At 48.7% G+C, this 13,546-nt stretch overlaps 4 protein-coding genes across 4 annotated transcripts; 3 read left to right on the top strand and 1 right to left on the bottom strand.

Annotated features, from left to right (window-relative positions):
- The first annotated feature begins 464 nt into the window (after positions 1-464).
- F4817DRAFT_125291 (Snf7-domain-containing protein) lies at positions 465-2,321 on the top strand. Its single transcript, XM_049297691.1, has 2 exons — positions 465-871; positions 934-2,321. The coding sequence occupies exons 1-2, from the start codon at positions 822-824 to the stop codon at positions 2,261-2,263; spliced, it is 1,380 nt and encodes a 459-aa protein (XP_049158324.1). The 5' UTR covers positions 465-821; the 3' UTR covers positions 2,264-2,321.
- On the bottom strand, positions 2,322-3,953 carry F4817DRAFT_125287 (DNA repair protein rad18). Its single transcript, XM_049297689.1, has one exon. It carries the CDS (start codon positions 3,730-3,732, stop codon positions 2,380-2,382), a length of 1,353 nt encoding a protein of 450 aa, XP_049158323.1. The 5' UTR covers positions 3,733-3,953; the 3' UTR covers positions 2,322-2,379.
- Positions 3,954-4,039: 86 nt separating this feature from the next.
- On the top strand, positions 4,040-6,136 carry F4817DRAFT_125263 (DNA polymerase subunit Cdc27). Its single transcript, XM_049297687.1, has 4 exons — positions 4,040-4,272; positions 4,335-4,390; positions 4,446-4,666; positions 4,717-6,136. The coding sequence occupies exons 1-4, from the start codon at positions 4,219-4,221 to the stop codon at positions 5,694-5,696; spliced, it is 1,311 nt and encodes a 436-aa protein (XP_049158322.1). The 5' UTR covers positions 4,040-4,218; the 3' UTR covers positions 5,697-6,136.
- Positions 6,137-8,520: 2,384 nt separating this feature from the next.
- Positions 8,521-13,112, top strand: F4817DRAFT_339647 (uncharacterized protein). The gene is made up of 2 exons (XM_049303571.1): positions 8,521-8,852; positions 9,053-13,112. The coding sequence occupies exon 2, from the start codon at positions 9,080-9,082 to the stop codon at positions 12,605-12,607; it is 3,528 nt and encodes a 1,175-aa protein (XP_049158321.1). The 5' UTR covers positions 8,521-8,852; positions 9,053-9,079; the 3' UTR covers positions 12,608-13,112.
- Positions 13,113-13,546: the final 434 nt, after the last annotated feature.

The raw sequence follows: 13,546 nt of genomic DNA, 5'->3' as shown, positions 1-13,546 counted from the left end.
AAACAATATGCCTTTGGAAAGGAAGCTTAGATCCATTTGCATGATCTGTGTAATATTCAGCTGAGTCTTAGCCATAAATATTCACTTATATCGTCGGTTCTCACCCTTATAAGGTGGTGTCGGAACAAACATCTTGTGTCAAAATCAATGCAAGCACCCTTCTTCTATCGCGATGAACAGACGCCTACCTACGGAAGGATACTGTTAGACTGGCCTCACTATCGTCAAATGTAGCATCTCTATCGAACTGGGGAAATATACAATGCCGAAGTGGCCAAATATGTAAAGGAATTAAAAATAGTCTCGTTTTTACATGTCTAAAACATAAGAATAACTTGAATCTTAGGATAGTGAAGAGGTATATATACGAAGTAGAAGTACTAATATAAGCTTTGTGATAAGGTTAGAGACGGCTTAGAAGTACCCACAAGGCTTATCAGCACTGCAGCAGCAGTAGTGACGTCGCGCTGATGAAGTTTAGCTACCTACAGATAAACACGGTGCGCCTTAGTGCGCCTCGGGCTTTCAATCCACCATTGACCATTGAAATCCCATATCAAGAGACAAAGTTGTTCAGACAAAGTTGGCCGTTGTTGCCTGTCGGAACACCCCTGCAGGCTGTGCGCTTCTGTACCTAATGTAGGCATTCACCGACATTTGAACGCCCATAGCGTATCTGATATACAACCTCTTTTTACCTGTCCGGCACTTTCAATGTTTAATTAACAAACATACCACCTGTAACTTGGAGGACAGTACACGTCATCAGTTGATTGCCATATCTCGGGGAATTCCCTATCTAATCTGACCTCATTATCATCATGAGCGAACTTTTAAACTATCTAGTGCAGAACGACGATAATTTCCGGAGGTAAACCTATCATCTATTTACTAACGTTGATATTGAAAATTCCATCCTAACTTAGATACTAGAGCCCGCCTCCCAGCCCTCTATTCCGACTTCCGATCTCAGCGAACCCTCAACCCAGACGGCTTCGCCGCCAACGTCGCAGCATGGAAGCGCGGTCTCTCCTCCGCCGCCCTAGCCGGCCAAGCTCCCTCCAAATCCGCAACGCATAACCACCTAACCCTCGACCTCGAAAGCGATGCCCTCTTACGCTCTCTCGAAAGCAAGCAATTCGGGCGACCGCTCGCTCTAGGCACCGTGTTGCAGGAGGCCCTAGCAAGCGGCGAGATGATGCCGCTGCAGCAGTTCCTCAAGGCGAAGGAGAGCATATACTACCGATCGTGGAGTAGTCTTCCATGGTCGATCGTTTCGTGGGGACTTCGACAAGCCGGGATCGGTGGGCCGGGCGATAACTTGCCCAAAGGCCAATTTGTTATATTGCACAACCTGGAAGTGGTATCCAAGACATTTGGCGAAGCGACCGCAAACCGCACGTCGCCTTTCGAGCGGACTTTTTCAAAAACACATTTCCAACGAACGTTTGCAGAGGGCCTAGTCGAGAAGCAGCAGCGGCTATCGGAGATAGATCTGGAAGTACTAGTGACGTTTCTTTCGCGAGACAAGAACATGCTAGCTACAGATGGAAACACAGTTAAGATCCGGAGCGGTCGTGAGGATGTGGTCATCACTCAGGAGGATTCGGCGATCGCGTCCCTGAAGGAACTTATGGAGGACCTGACGCGACAGACCGAGGTGCTGAGCCGGCGCATCGACGAGTTAAACGTCGCTGCCCAGGACGCTGTCCGGAGAAAGAACAAGATCGCTGCGCTTGCGGCCCTTAAGTCGAAGAAGTTGGCTGAGACGAACCTATCGCGACGGCACGATACGCTTAGCCAGTTGGAAGATGTGGCGGTGAAGATCGAGCAGGCTGCTGACAATGTGCAGCTAGTGAAGGTGATGCAGTCGAGCACAGTAGCCCTGCGCAGCCTGAACGCGCAAGTCGGCGGTGCCGACAAAGTCGATGAAGTACTGGAGAATCTCCGGGAACAGATGGGCGAAGTAGACGAGGTAGGCAATATCATCGCCGAGGCAGGCCCTGGAGCCACCGTCGACGAAGCAGAAGTCGACGACGAACTCGAGGCTATGCTGGCGGAAGAGCGGAAGAAAGACGAAGAAGCAGAGAGAATCAAGCGCGAAGCACAGGAACAAAAGGAGGCCGAGGAGACGAGACGCAAGCTCGCCGAGCTGGAGAAACTGGGTCCCTTGCCTGTGCCGGGACAGGAAGGAGAGAAAGCTTCGAGACCTCTTACGCCTATCACGGCTACGGCTAATGGGCTAGGAGAGATGCAAATATGAAGCAATAGCAAGCCAGAAGAGGCAGCAACCCGTGTAATATTTACTCGCTAAGCGACCACCTGATACGATAGATCTTTCCCTTGAACGTTCGAGGCAATATAATATTAGCAATTATATCATGATATCACCGTCGTTCTAGACGACGCGTCTAGATCTACCCTTTCTTCTTCCCCATCTGAAAGCGCCGCAGCCGAGGCGTTGGAAGATGGGATTTCGCCTGTTAAATCGATTATCCCGGTCGCTTGTGTGACGGAATCGACTTGTTCCTGTGGTTCTGAGTCTTCTAACGATGCTATCATCTCCGAATCTGGCTGTGGAGTTGGTTCACCCCCCTTATTTCCGTCTTTGCTCTGCATCCCGCCTCCCGCCTTCTTGTCTTCACTACTCTTTCGCCCCATCAGTACCTTGTTCCGCCTAGCGTTAGCTATTAGATCTTTAAACGAGCTATCGTGCTTAGAAGCCCACGCCGCACCGTCGAAGTCCTTGTCCTTGATCTGCGCGCCTAGGCTGAGCGTTCTTGAGTTCGTCGGCGCGCGGCTGCCTACCGTGCGCTCCCATACGTCGAGATCGTGTAGCAAATCCCCTTTCCGCCGCGGGTATTGCGAGTCGCAGTTTGCGTTCCATATTGTCGTCCACTCTTTATGTCTTTTCTCTAGCATCTGCCGACCGCCCGCTGCCGATAGTCCCTGCTCTTGTAGTTTTTTCCGTAGTTGAGGTTCTTTAAGCATGGAATAGTTCACTGCTGGTAGTCGCTCGAAATTTCTGGTTGGCGCCTTTTTAGGCGAGGACGAGGAGGAGAAGGCGTTTGGTATGCTTGTAGATCGCGATGGAGGCTTCGAGGGCGTTCTTTGTGGTTGTGGTTCGCCGGGACATGAAGTATCGAGGTGTCTGTCGACTTGGAGCGGTTTCATGCGCAGCAAGCAGATAGGACATGCGACTAGCCCGTCGTCTGGTTCGAAGTCTGTAAAGTCTTGGTAGGGCACGTCGGCTTCTAGACGTGCCATCTCGGATGTCATCTCCATGCTTCTCGACTTGCTTAACCTCGTTGAAGATCGTAGTCTCTTCCCTAATCTTTGGCTTGCCGAATCCGAGTCCTCTGTCTCTTCCAACTTCCTCTTCCCTGGCTCAGCTATAGCATCCTGTGACCTCTTCGCGAAAAGTAGGACATCAGGGCGTGTCTTCGTAAATGCGAAAACGACCTCCTCCATGGACCAATTGCTTCGTAGTTTCATCTCTTGCTCGGAAGTACGGCACAGAGGGCATTTCCCGTCGTTAGAGAGCGCTCGGCGAATACATATCGAGCAAAAAGTGTGGTTACAGGATGTTAACATCGGCGTCTTGTAGAAATCTTTACAGACCTGACAGCGTAGCGCCGCCTCGACAGCGGCGAGCCCAGAGAGAGGAGTTGATAGCCAGTCCGTCGAGTCGGAAACATCTTCAAAGGGTTCGAGAATGGCATTGTTATTCATTGCCGATGATTAGTTAGATGGGTCGGGCTAATTGGATATGGTGGCTCGTTGGCGATCTCAATTCTTTATAAAATTCGAATATTCATAAGTGAAAACATATACGGACAGTTCTTTATGTGTTTAAGCGGGAATTAAGGAATTGAGACGAGGAAAGTAGGCGTGGAAGTCGAGGCTTGCGTATCTGATGAGATCATTGTCAAATTGAAATCGCGACTGCCCTTAGCGACGCGCTTACCACCTGAAATTTAAACCCCTGTCTATTAGTGGTTACCCTGTAGGCTTGTACCTGTGAGTTCCTAGCCCCACTACCACTTAACGCGTATTTCTTTTTCAGACGCGACTACCAGCTTTAAAGTGGCATGCCACCTTTCTCACTTCAATAATTACTTTAATTATCTTGAAATAGCAAAGAACAAAATATACTGTATTTCGTCCGCTTATGCTATAAGCTGGACTATTTGATTATTCTTGAGATTTCCGGTCAATATGGAACCCTATATGCAGTATCTAGCCCAGAAGCTCCTCACTGAGGATCAACTCGTAAGCTATAAAATACCTATAGCCAGAACTCACAACATCTTATTAACGCAACTATTTTAAAGGTAACTTATCGCCTTCTGAGCCGGGCATTGAAGGTCCATGTCAATACTGCTAAAGAGTAAGTACTTAATCCAAAATTAAAGGAAGATCGAAGAGCGCTGACGGTTTTTTAGGATGCTCTATGATTTTCACAAATCGCAGAACGATAAACGCCCGGGATCTCTTCATGCCACATACCTCGTATATGGTACTAAGAAGGCACCGGTAAAAGTAGAAGAATCGGATGGCGATGTGAAGATGACCGATTCTCAAAGTTCGGAAGAGATGCATGTTCCTTTCTCGGATGAAGTCCCTACCTATACGCTCTCTATAGTTAAGGAGGAACAACTGCAAGGTTAATAGAATGCTTCGATTTTCCTGTTTAGTCTAGCTAACGAGAGGCAGATCTACTGGCAGAGTATGATGAGGTTACCTCGATACACATCTACAGCTTAGCACCCCATCCCCTCAAAGACCTCCAGCTCTTAGCCGATACAGCTCGACAGGTCCTAGAGCTATCCACAACAGGCGACGTTCCAGCTTCAAGCAAGACATTTGGTTCAATTGCCAATCCTAATATGCGTAGGAGGGAACGTCGTGGGCCAGCACCCAAGCCTGTTACAAGTACACCCACTCCTAAAGCTGCACCAAAAGCCGAAAACAAGCAGGAGACACAGCCTGCCGATGTTAAGGAGGAGCCTAAGGTAGCACCTCAAGGTAATGTTAAAGGATCAACTCCAGCTACTACTACTAAGAAGCCTACCGCAGCTGCTTCGCTGAAGCGACAGAGTTCTTCTGGAATTGGGCAAATGTTTGCTAAGGCAGCTGCTAAACCTAAGAAACCTGCTGCTAAGGCTCCAGCAAGTGCTGTCGAGGAGGACCAAAAGATGGCCTTGTCTGATGACGGAGAGGACGACGTCGTGCCGATGCCGGAGGTTAAGCAAGAGTCAGAGAGTGCTAGGCAATTGAGGAAGAATCGCCAAGCCGAACTTCGTCGCATGATGGAAGAGAGTGAAGAAGAGGAAGAAGAGGAAGAAGAGAAAGCGGAGAGTCCTACTGAGGAGCCCATGGAGGAAGAGGAGGAGGAGCCTTCACCCGAACCGGAACCTAAGGAAGAAGAGCCCGCGGAAGTAGTATCGAGCACAGGCGATGGTAAACGTAGGGGAAGACGACGAGTTACGCGCAAGAAGCAGGTCATGGATGATAAGGGATATTTGGTTACGATACAGGAACAGGGTTGGGAATCATTTTCCGAGGATGAAGCTCCGCCGCCGCCTAAGCAGAAGCCTCAACCAGTCAAGGCAGAACCCGCTGCGAAGCCCAAGAAGGCGGCAGGCAAGGGTCAGGGCCAGGGCAACATCATGTCCTTCTTTTCGAAGAAGTGAGGCCGCTACTATATACTCGGAGGTGGGCTAGAGCGGGTCGCGGGAAATATTAACTGAATAGTCCATGAGATTCCTCTATTACAAGAAGGGCCTGTCCTGAGATAATCGCGATGAAGCAGGAATTTTATCATCTTCGACAGAAGTTTACGACATGTTACTATATTAAGAGATGAAATTCCTTATCTAAACTTAACGCCTACCTACCCCCGATGTATACTCTGTGATTATAAACTCCCACCAGACAAAACTTACTGGGAATCGTTTAATGAGATCTGCCTTTTAGTTATGAGTATGTGACTTGCAGCGGTGCTAGCCTCTATGGCTAACCTTCCCTTCTCCTTGGCCATGTTTAAAGGGAAAGCAATTAAGCCAGTGCAAATATTTTGGCCCAAGTGTATGTAACTCCGAGATAATTGTATTCATCATGAATAGATCATCTTGCCTTTAGTACGATATAATAATATTTTTTTTTTCAATGTACCAGGAGCGAGGCTCAGGAACATGTAGGTTAAAACTCGAGTGAGCCCGGCGGCGTTTACCGCAAGTGCTCATGCTTGGTTCAGATATGTGCACGATCGACGATTTACGACGTATGAGTCCGCCTACATGAGCGATCGAACGGAAACACTACCGAGAATTAAGCCATCACGTCTCAGTTGCAGTGCAGCAGAGTCCTGCATATGAGTCATGCAAATTGCTTACACATATGTAGGCGTGGGCGTGGGTGACGTTAGTCAACAAGGAAATACCTTTTTCGATTAGTTAGGAGCGATCGTTGTGGGCTATGTGTGTATTTACAGCACACACGTGCGCACTAAGATGAGGCTAGAAGATCGAGAAGAATACTTTGCAAAGAGTTTCAAGCGTTTCAGGTAGGAAATTACATATGAATACGAGCAATAAGGAGTCCGTCTGACCTCGGAGAGCCACGAAAGAGAAAACGGATCGGGAATTTACGTAAGCGGCGAAAATGGATAGGCAACGGGGAAACTATCGAGGCCGACGGCGGGACGGGGATAGGGTTCGGGGCTCGGATGATGAGAATCGGGGCTTGCAAGGTTCCATAGGACAAGCGAGAAAGCATCGCGGAGCATTTTCGTAGCACTGAGCAGGGAAGCTTAAAGAATGGAGTTGGGTCCCGTAAGCCGGTTTTCTGCATCTTTGCACATGGCAATCCTTCTGATTTTCAAGGACCTAAGGTTGTTCCCCCACCTACCCTTGACGCGGCTGAATGGATGGATGGATGGATGTATGGATATCGGTTATCAAAATTGTTAGTAGGTAACTTCGAACATCGAGTAACTTGAGTTGGTAACAACTTAGGTTAGGCAGGTATCGTGTCGCGTGTGCTTAAAGCTTCGGTGAGTTGAAGTTGACCGGAGAGTAATAAAATAAGAATACTATGTAATTGGTGGAATTAATAGGATGCTCTAAAGTGTTTGTTCCTTTATTTTTTTCTCTTGTTTCTCTCTAATCATCCTATTAAGATCTGCATCTTATTAGCTTGACTCGTCGTGGGCATAAATCTTGACAAGATTGCCGTTACCTCGTGACACTACAAACTGGGATTTTTCTCTCAGCTTGCGACTTCGGTTATCATTATAACACCGGCAATAGACAAACAGACAGGCTTTGGAATCGAGGGAACAATATTTCTTGCCACCGCCAATTTTCATTGCCGGTCCCTTAAAGAATAAATCCGGGGAACTAAGCTCGATATCATGGGCTACCCCTCCGTAATAGCTTCATGCGTTCGCGGTGCGCAGCGAGTGCCGCAGCTGTAGGTAGAGCTGTATGATGATGCACAGGACATACATAGAGGCCTTCCTCGGATCCCGACAGACTGGGATCGAGATTCCGGCTTCACCCACCCTCAAGGATAGCAGCGTTGCCTCATTGGGCATGCCGGCCACGCGTGAACGAATCACGACTCTGAGATCTAGGACCGGGGTCCTACACGCGTCCTAATCTTCCCGATCTGCTCTTTTAACTTGAACGAGAAAAAATTGCTTCCGAACGTGCCGTACGCTAATCTGCCCTCCATGCTAGGTATTCTCAGCTGTAGCCTGGCATCCATGATTTCCAGGCAATAACATAGCTTCGTCATTGTATTAGAGACAGCTATGTAGAGACAATCTGGCCTCTAGCTGATCTGCTACAGGGCAGTACGCAATCTGCATGTATGTATATTTAGGATTGCCTTAAAAATGAATGACGAATTCTAGATCTGATTAGTCTGCTTATAGTTCGTCCGGGGGTTATCTGGCTGCCTGGGAGCTCAGGTAGGTGGTTACCTCCGTCACAAGGCGTTTACTTGCAGGAAATTAACCCATGACTATCCGGACGTGCAGGTATTTGTGTACTTCGCATTGAGCCTTTTAAGTTGCCTTCCATGAAGTTGTGTTACTTGCCACTATTTTGAGCTTGAACACAATAGTAGCTTATGTTCTTTTCTTTCTTAATAATATGTATTTTCAACGCCCCGGCCTATCTCGGACTGTGGTGTGTGATTTGAAAATGCACTGGTCGAGATGCACTGGTCGAGTCACACCAAACGTGAAATCCAAATAAAATTATAGAGGGGTGAGGGGCATACCTAAAGCTAGTGGTCGAGGCTGCATTAGGCGAATTGTTTTACCTAGGTAGTTCGCATACTGTATGTAGGTAGTATACTACCTACCTAGAGTCTACGCGAAAGCACTAACTGGCTTCCCGGATCCTTCCTTCTTAGCCCCGGGCTCCACTGTGTCAATTGGAAGTTTATAGAAATGTAACCCCAAAAGGCCGACTAGAAGTTGTCAGCAATAGAAAGAGCCGGAGAAGACGTTAGCATAGGGCTAATGCGTGCAAAACACCCTTGCCCTTTCCTTCTAGGTCCCTAGACTCCTACCCTAGTCCCCTGCAACTGTGTAAAGTTTGCAAAGCCAAAAAAAATTTACCATCTCCCGAATTTTATTATACCGCAGAATTCCAATATCATCCACCAAATCCCATCCACACCAACCCGTTCATTTTGATGAGATTCTTCTCTTCTCTCTCCGTTCACTTCTTTTCAACCAATTCAGACCATTTCTTATTTATAAAATTGGCGCGTTTGTTTGACGGCTACAGTGCTGTCAAATGAACCTGCAACTCCCGATTTTATCCTTTCTCTATGTAAGTCGTCATCGATTTGGTTATGTTCTTCTAGCTCTTTCGCGACGGCGAAAGAGATTTTTTTTTTTCGTACCTGAGATAGCCCGCCGAGATTAGGTCACGCGCGCACAGAACATTCTTCTTAGATCGTCTCTACTTCTCTTCAAATATTAGAATTCTGTTGAAATTATACTAACTAGATCTCCTTCTGTCTTCTCTAGTCCCCCTCCCCTCCTGGTGTCATCTAAATGCCCACTATCTATTCGTCTTTGTACCAAAATTTCATCCGTCAAGGATTTGCGAAATCTTTCACTCACGGCTACGCGCAATCTGTCGTAGCCGCTACACATCCCCATGTTCTAAACTCGCAGAACCGTCCGTCGTTTGCTCGACGTAACAGTCAGCGCGTCGGACGCCTCACTAGTCTCCAGCTTCAAAATGCCTTCCATAGCTCGAATCCGAATGCCCGACATGAGCTTCGCCACGAGAAAGATGGAAGCCATGGAAGCCTGGATGCCTACTTTGAGGCCCTGAGAAAACAGCAGGACAATGGGGATATTGAGAAAGAGTGGACTCAATTTCAGTTTCCCAAGCCTATCGAGTGGAAGCCGAATGCTTCGTCTGTCCTCGAGGATCCCGAGTCCAATGCGCTCGATGTCGATGCTCTCGAGGCCGCTGAAGCTAGTCAGAATGCCGGCGAGGATCTACCGGTTCCCGTCGACATAGATGTCGCGTTGGCGCATATCGACGCCGCTATCGAGAAGGAGATCGAGGCTCGCGAATTACGAGAAGCTCTAGAGAGCCCTGCGCGTTCTCTAAGAGCATCGACCCCTTCTATCGCGAGTGGTGTCCAGTCCCGAGCTAGGTCCCCTGTTCTCGAAAGGCCAGCGACACCTACCAGCATCTCTCGCACAGTGACACCGCCGGTTGATCCCCAGTCTAAGAGCTACGCGGACCATCTAACGAAGCTTTCTGAAGATGGCCGATATGCTGAGATCCCTGCTGTCTTTGAGGCTATGCTTGTTGCCGACATCAAACCTACGGCCGCATCCTACAACGCCCTGCTGGTCGCCGCTATCCACATCCCTACCGAAAAGATCGAGGTAGTCTCTAAGGCCTTGGATGTCTATGCCGACATGATGCGACGGAAGATCACGCCAGACAGCGACACGTACAACATTCTAGTTGGTCTATTAGCCGCTCGATGTCTGGAGGTGTCCACCCTCAAGAAGGGCTTAGAGGATAAGCGTCTCCGTTTTGGTGGTATGGATGAGCCTGGGAAGTTCATGTTCGCCTCGAATGAGCTGGAACACGCCATTCTGTCGGAGGACGACAGGCTCGATCTTGCCGTCAAGCTTTTTGAGACCTCTGTCTTAACAAATAAGGCCAACTACTCATCGGAAACCTATCATCAACTCATCTCGGCGTGTGCTCAGGCTGGCCGAGTCTCTGATATGCTGCACATATTTGAGCATATGGAGTTGAGTGGTTCTGTCCCCTTTGCGGCTACCTTCCCTTCTATGATCACTGCTTTTGCCAACACGGGTGATTTAGCCAGTGCTGTTGAGTGCTACAATGAGTACAAGGATCTTGCCGTCGCTCATAATAACGGTAACTACACGCTAAATGATCGATTGGACTCACAGGTTTACGCTTCGGTAATCAATGCATACGTCATCAACGACAAGCTTGACGGTGCTATGAACTTTTACGAGAAGATCACCAAGTCGTACGGAGTTGGTGCTGCCGAAATTCAGGACGCTATCATCAGCGGCGGATTCGTGAAAGGGTTTACTACAAGGGGAATCTACCACGAAGCACTTCAATGGGCACAGGCTATTGAGAATGAGGCTCGCTTAAGCGCTATGGCGGATATTGCTACTGCTGCTGCCGATTTTGGCGACCAACATACCGCGACCGCCGCGTTCGCCCACATCCCTACAGTGTTCCAGGGCATTGCAACTCCGGCGATGGCATTGCTTGCCCTCAGCGTTCGTCATGGCGATGTCCCAGCTGCCGCTCGATATTGGCACATCCTCAATAGCCCTGAAATCAAGGTTGACTCATCTTTCATCGAGCCGGCAGCCATGTATGCGGTCGCGATGATTGGTTCTGGTCAGGTTGCTGAAGGTTTAGCTCAGTCCGAGATGATGTTCCAACGAATTCGAGCTGCCGAAACCGACTCAAGGCCGAATCTCGCCGATGAATTGGAAGAGGGTGCCGAATTTATCTCTCGGTTCATGACTATTCGTGGTGTCGTAGATCCTCGCGAAGTTGCTACTCCAGTTAGCTTTGAGCAACAAGTCTTCACTGCATCGCCTTACCCTTCAACACCCACTGTCTCGAGCTATGAGGATAACTTCGATCCATACGCGCACAACACCGATTTCAAGGGTTCTTCCATCATATCGGATGAACTTGAGGGTGCACACGGACGCAAGGGGCCCCGGCTCCATGAGGCGCTAACGCGTTTCCGCAACATGCGACGTGCAGGACGCCATCCCAGATATATCACCTACGCTAAGATGATTTCTGCTGCGGCGCGAGACGGCAAGATGGACCTATGTCATGAAGTTCTCGCTACGGCACGAACCGATGTGCCTTTCCTCCCTCAGTACTCTGTCGTCCGTTACGGTTGGTCTTCTATTCTCGATGCTATGGTTGGAGCTTGCTTGACCCTTGGCGACCGTGTCCTGGCAGAACAATACCATCTTGAGCTTCTTGAGATGGGAGCTGCTCCCTCGGCAAATACCTTTGGTCTCTACATTACTACCCTCAAGGAATCCACCAAGACCTTCGACGAAGCCTCGGAAGCTGTCAAGATTTTCCACCGAGCTAAGGCTGAAGGTGTCGAACCTTCATCCTTCCTGTACAATGCCCTAATTGGTAAGCTTGGCAAGGCTCGTCGCATTGATGACTGTCTCTTCTACTTCGCCGAAATGCGTGCCCTCGGTATCAAGCCAACTAGTGTCACTTATGGAACGATTGTCAACGCTCTGTGCCGTGTTAGTGACGAGAAGTTTGCCGAGGAGCTTTTCGACGAGATGGAGTCGATGCCCAACTATAAGGCTCGTCCAGCACCGTACAACAGTATGATGCAGTTCTTCCTCACTACCAAACGCGACAAGACCAAGGTCCTTGCATACTACGATCGAATGCAGGCCAAGGGAATTGCACCAACTGCTCACACGTATAAGCTTCTTGTTGACACTCACGCTACTCTCGAACCTGTGAACATGACCGCCGCTGAAGTTGTTTTGGATATGATTCGTGCTTCTGGCCAGAAGCCCGAACCGGTACACTACGCTTCACTCATTCATGCTCGTGGCTGTGTCCTCCACGACATGCAGGGTGCCAGGAAGATCTTCGACTCGGTTATGAGTGACCCCAGCATTCACCCCAATGCCTGTCTTTTCCAGGCATTGTTTGAAGCTATGGTTGCGAACCATCAAGTCGCGGATACTGAGGCGCTCCTGTCCGTAATGAAGCAGAAGCGCGTTGAGCTTACACCTTACATCGCGAACACTCTCATCCACGGCTGGGCTGGCGAGAAGAACATCGACAAAGCTTCTTCAGTCTACAACAGCGTCGGCCGTGAGAAGCGCGAACCTAGTACATACGAGGCAATGACTCGGGCCTTCCTTGCCGTAGAAGACCGCGAGCGTGCCAAGTCAGTAGTAGGCGAGATGCTTTCGAGAGGATACCCCAGCGCCGTGGTTAACAAGGTCCTCGAGCTCCTCGGTGGTGGCAACGGTGAAGAAGCTGTTGTCGTCTAGGAATCATTCATGAAATGAGCGTTACCTAGATTTTATATTTTCTGTCTATTTCCTTTGTTCTTTGCTTTAAACGCGATACCCCCCGTGTTGTGCAGCAAGAGGTTGATGTGATTTTTCTTCCGGGGGTGATCGGTTGAAGCGAAGGGCACGGTCGTCACAAGCGGGCCAGGCGTTTTACGGAACTTGCATATAAAACGGTTATTACGGACACCAGGTACTACACCCTTACAGGGAAAAGGGGGGCGGGCATCGGCTGGCATGTCGGTTTTACTATAGACAAATCTCCACTCTGCATATACCACGAGCGAAGGAACTTCCATATAAGGGTCGAGTCGAGGGATCTAGAAGAGAGTGATCCTAAGGTTTTGTTTGGGCAGGTTTCGCCCTCGAGATACATACACTTAGGGTTGGGATCTCGGTCGGTTAATGGCATGGCATGGCATGGCATGGCATATGGATTCACGGGCTTGTGTTACTACCACGTACATATTTTGGTATGGTGGTATATGATTCATGGTGAACTCATAGGGAGTAACACGGCGTGGTATGGTATGATATGGCATGGTAATCCTGCCCTGTATGATAAAACTAATACCATGGAAGTTCGTTCTAATGATTGCGTGTTTGAATTGTGCTGTGTAGTGCTGTGTATTGTTTGACATTGTAATGGCGGGCGCTGCTTGACTGATTTGTCTTGAATATCCTGCGGCCGTTCTATATGATGAAGAAATGGGTATAAGTAACGCTCTTCACTGCTTACATTCATTTTCGCCTCTTCTTTTACCTGTAAGATGTCAAATCATATCTTATTACAAATCCAAGTCGCGAGAATTGAACAGTATAGTCCCTGACATAGGGATGAGAGCCATACTATATATATAGTGATAATAGCTTCGTATACATATCAGTCGTTTTCTTATTACATAATTTATTTCATCA

Source organism: Daldinia loculata (assembly GCF_022478755.1).
Source record: "Daldinia loculata strain CBS 113971 unplaced genomic scaffold F4817scaffold_29, whole genome shotgun sequence".
NCBI lineage: Eukaryota > Fungi > Ascomycota > Sordariomycetes > Xylariales > Hypoxylaceae > Daldinia > Daldinia loculata.
Note: the sequence above shows the minus strand (reverse complement) of the source record. Positions and strands in the feature narration are given on the sequence as shown.

Bases quoted from the DNA above. Each gene is read 5' to 3' on its own strand.
- F4817DRAFT_125291 (XM_049297691.1), top strand. From the start codon at position 822: ATGAGCGAACTTTTAAACTATCTAGTGCAGAACGACGATAATTTCCGG. The intron at 872-933 runs GTAAACCTATCA...CTTAGATACTAG, and splicing joins AACGACGATAATTTCCGGAG to AGCCCGCCTCCCAGCCCTCT.
- F4817DRAFT_125287 (XM_049297689.1), bottom strand. From the start codon at position 3,732: ATGAATAACAATGCCATTCTCGAACCCTTTGAAGATGTTTCCGACTCG.
- F4817DRAFT_125263 (XM_049297687.1), top strand. From the start codon at position 4,219: ATGGAACCCTATATGCAGTATCTAGCCCAGAAGCTCCTCACTGAGGAT. The intron at 4,273-4,334 runs GTAAGCTATAAA...ACTATTTTAAAG, and splicing joins TCCTCACTGAGGATCAACTC to GTAACTTATCGCCTTCTGAG. The intron at 4,667-4,716 runs GTTAATAGAATG...AACGAGAGGCAG, and splicing joins TAAGGAGGAACAACTGCAAG to ATCTACTGGCAGAGTATGAT.
- F4817DRAFT_339647 (XM_049303571.1), top strand. From the start codon at position 9,080: ATGCCCACTATCTATTCGTCTTTGTACCAAAATTTCATCCGTCAAGGA.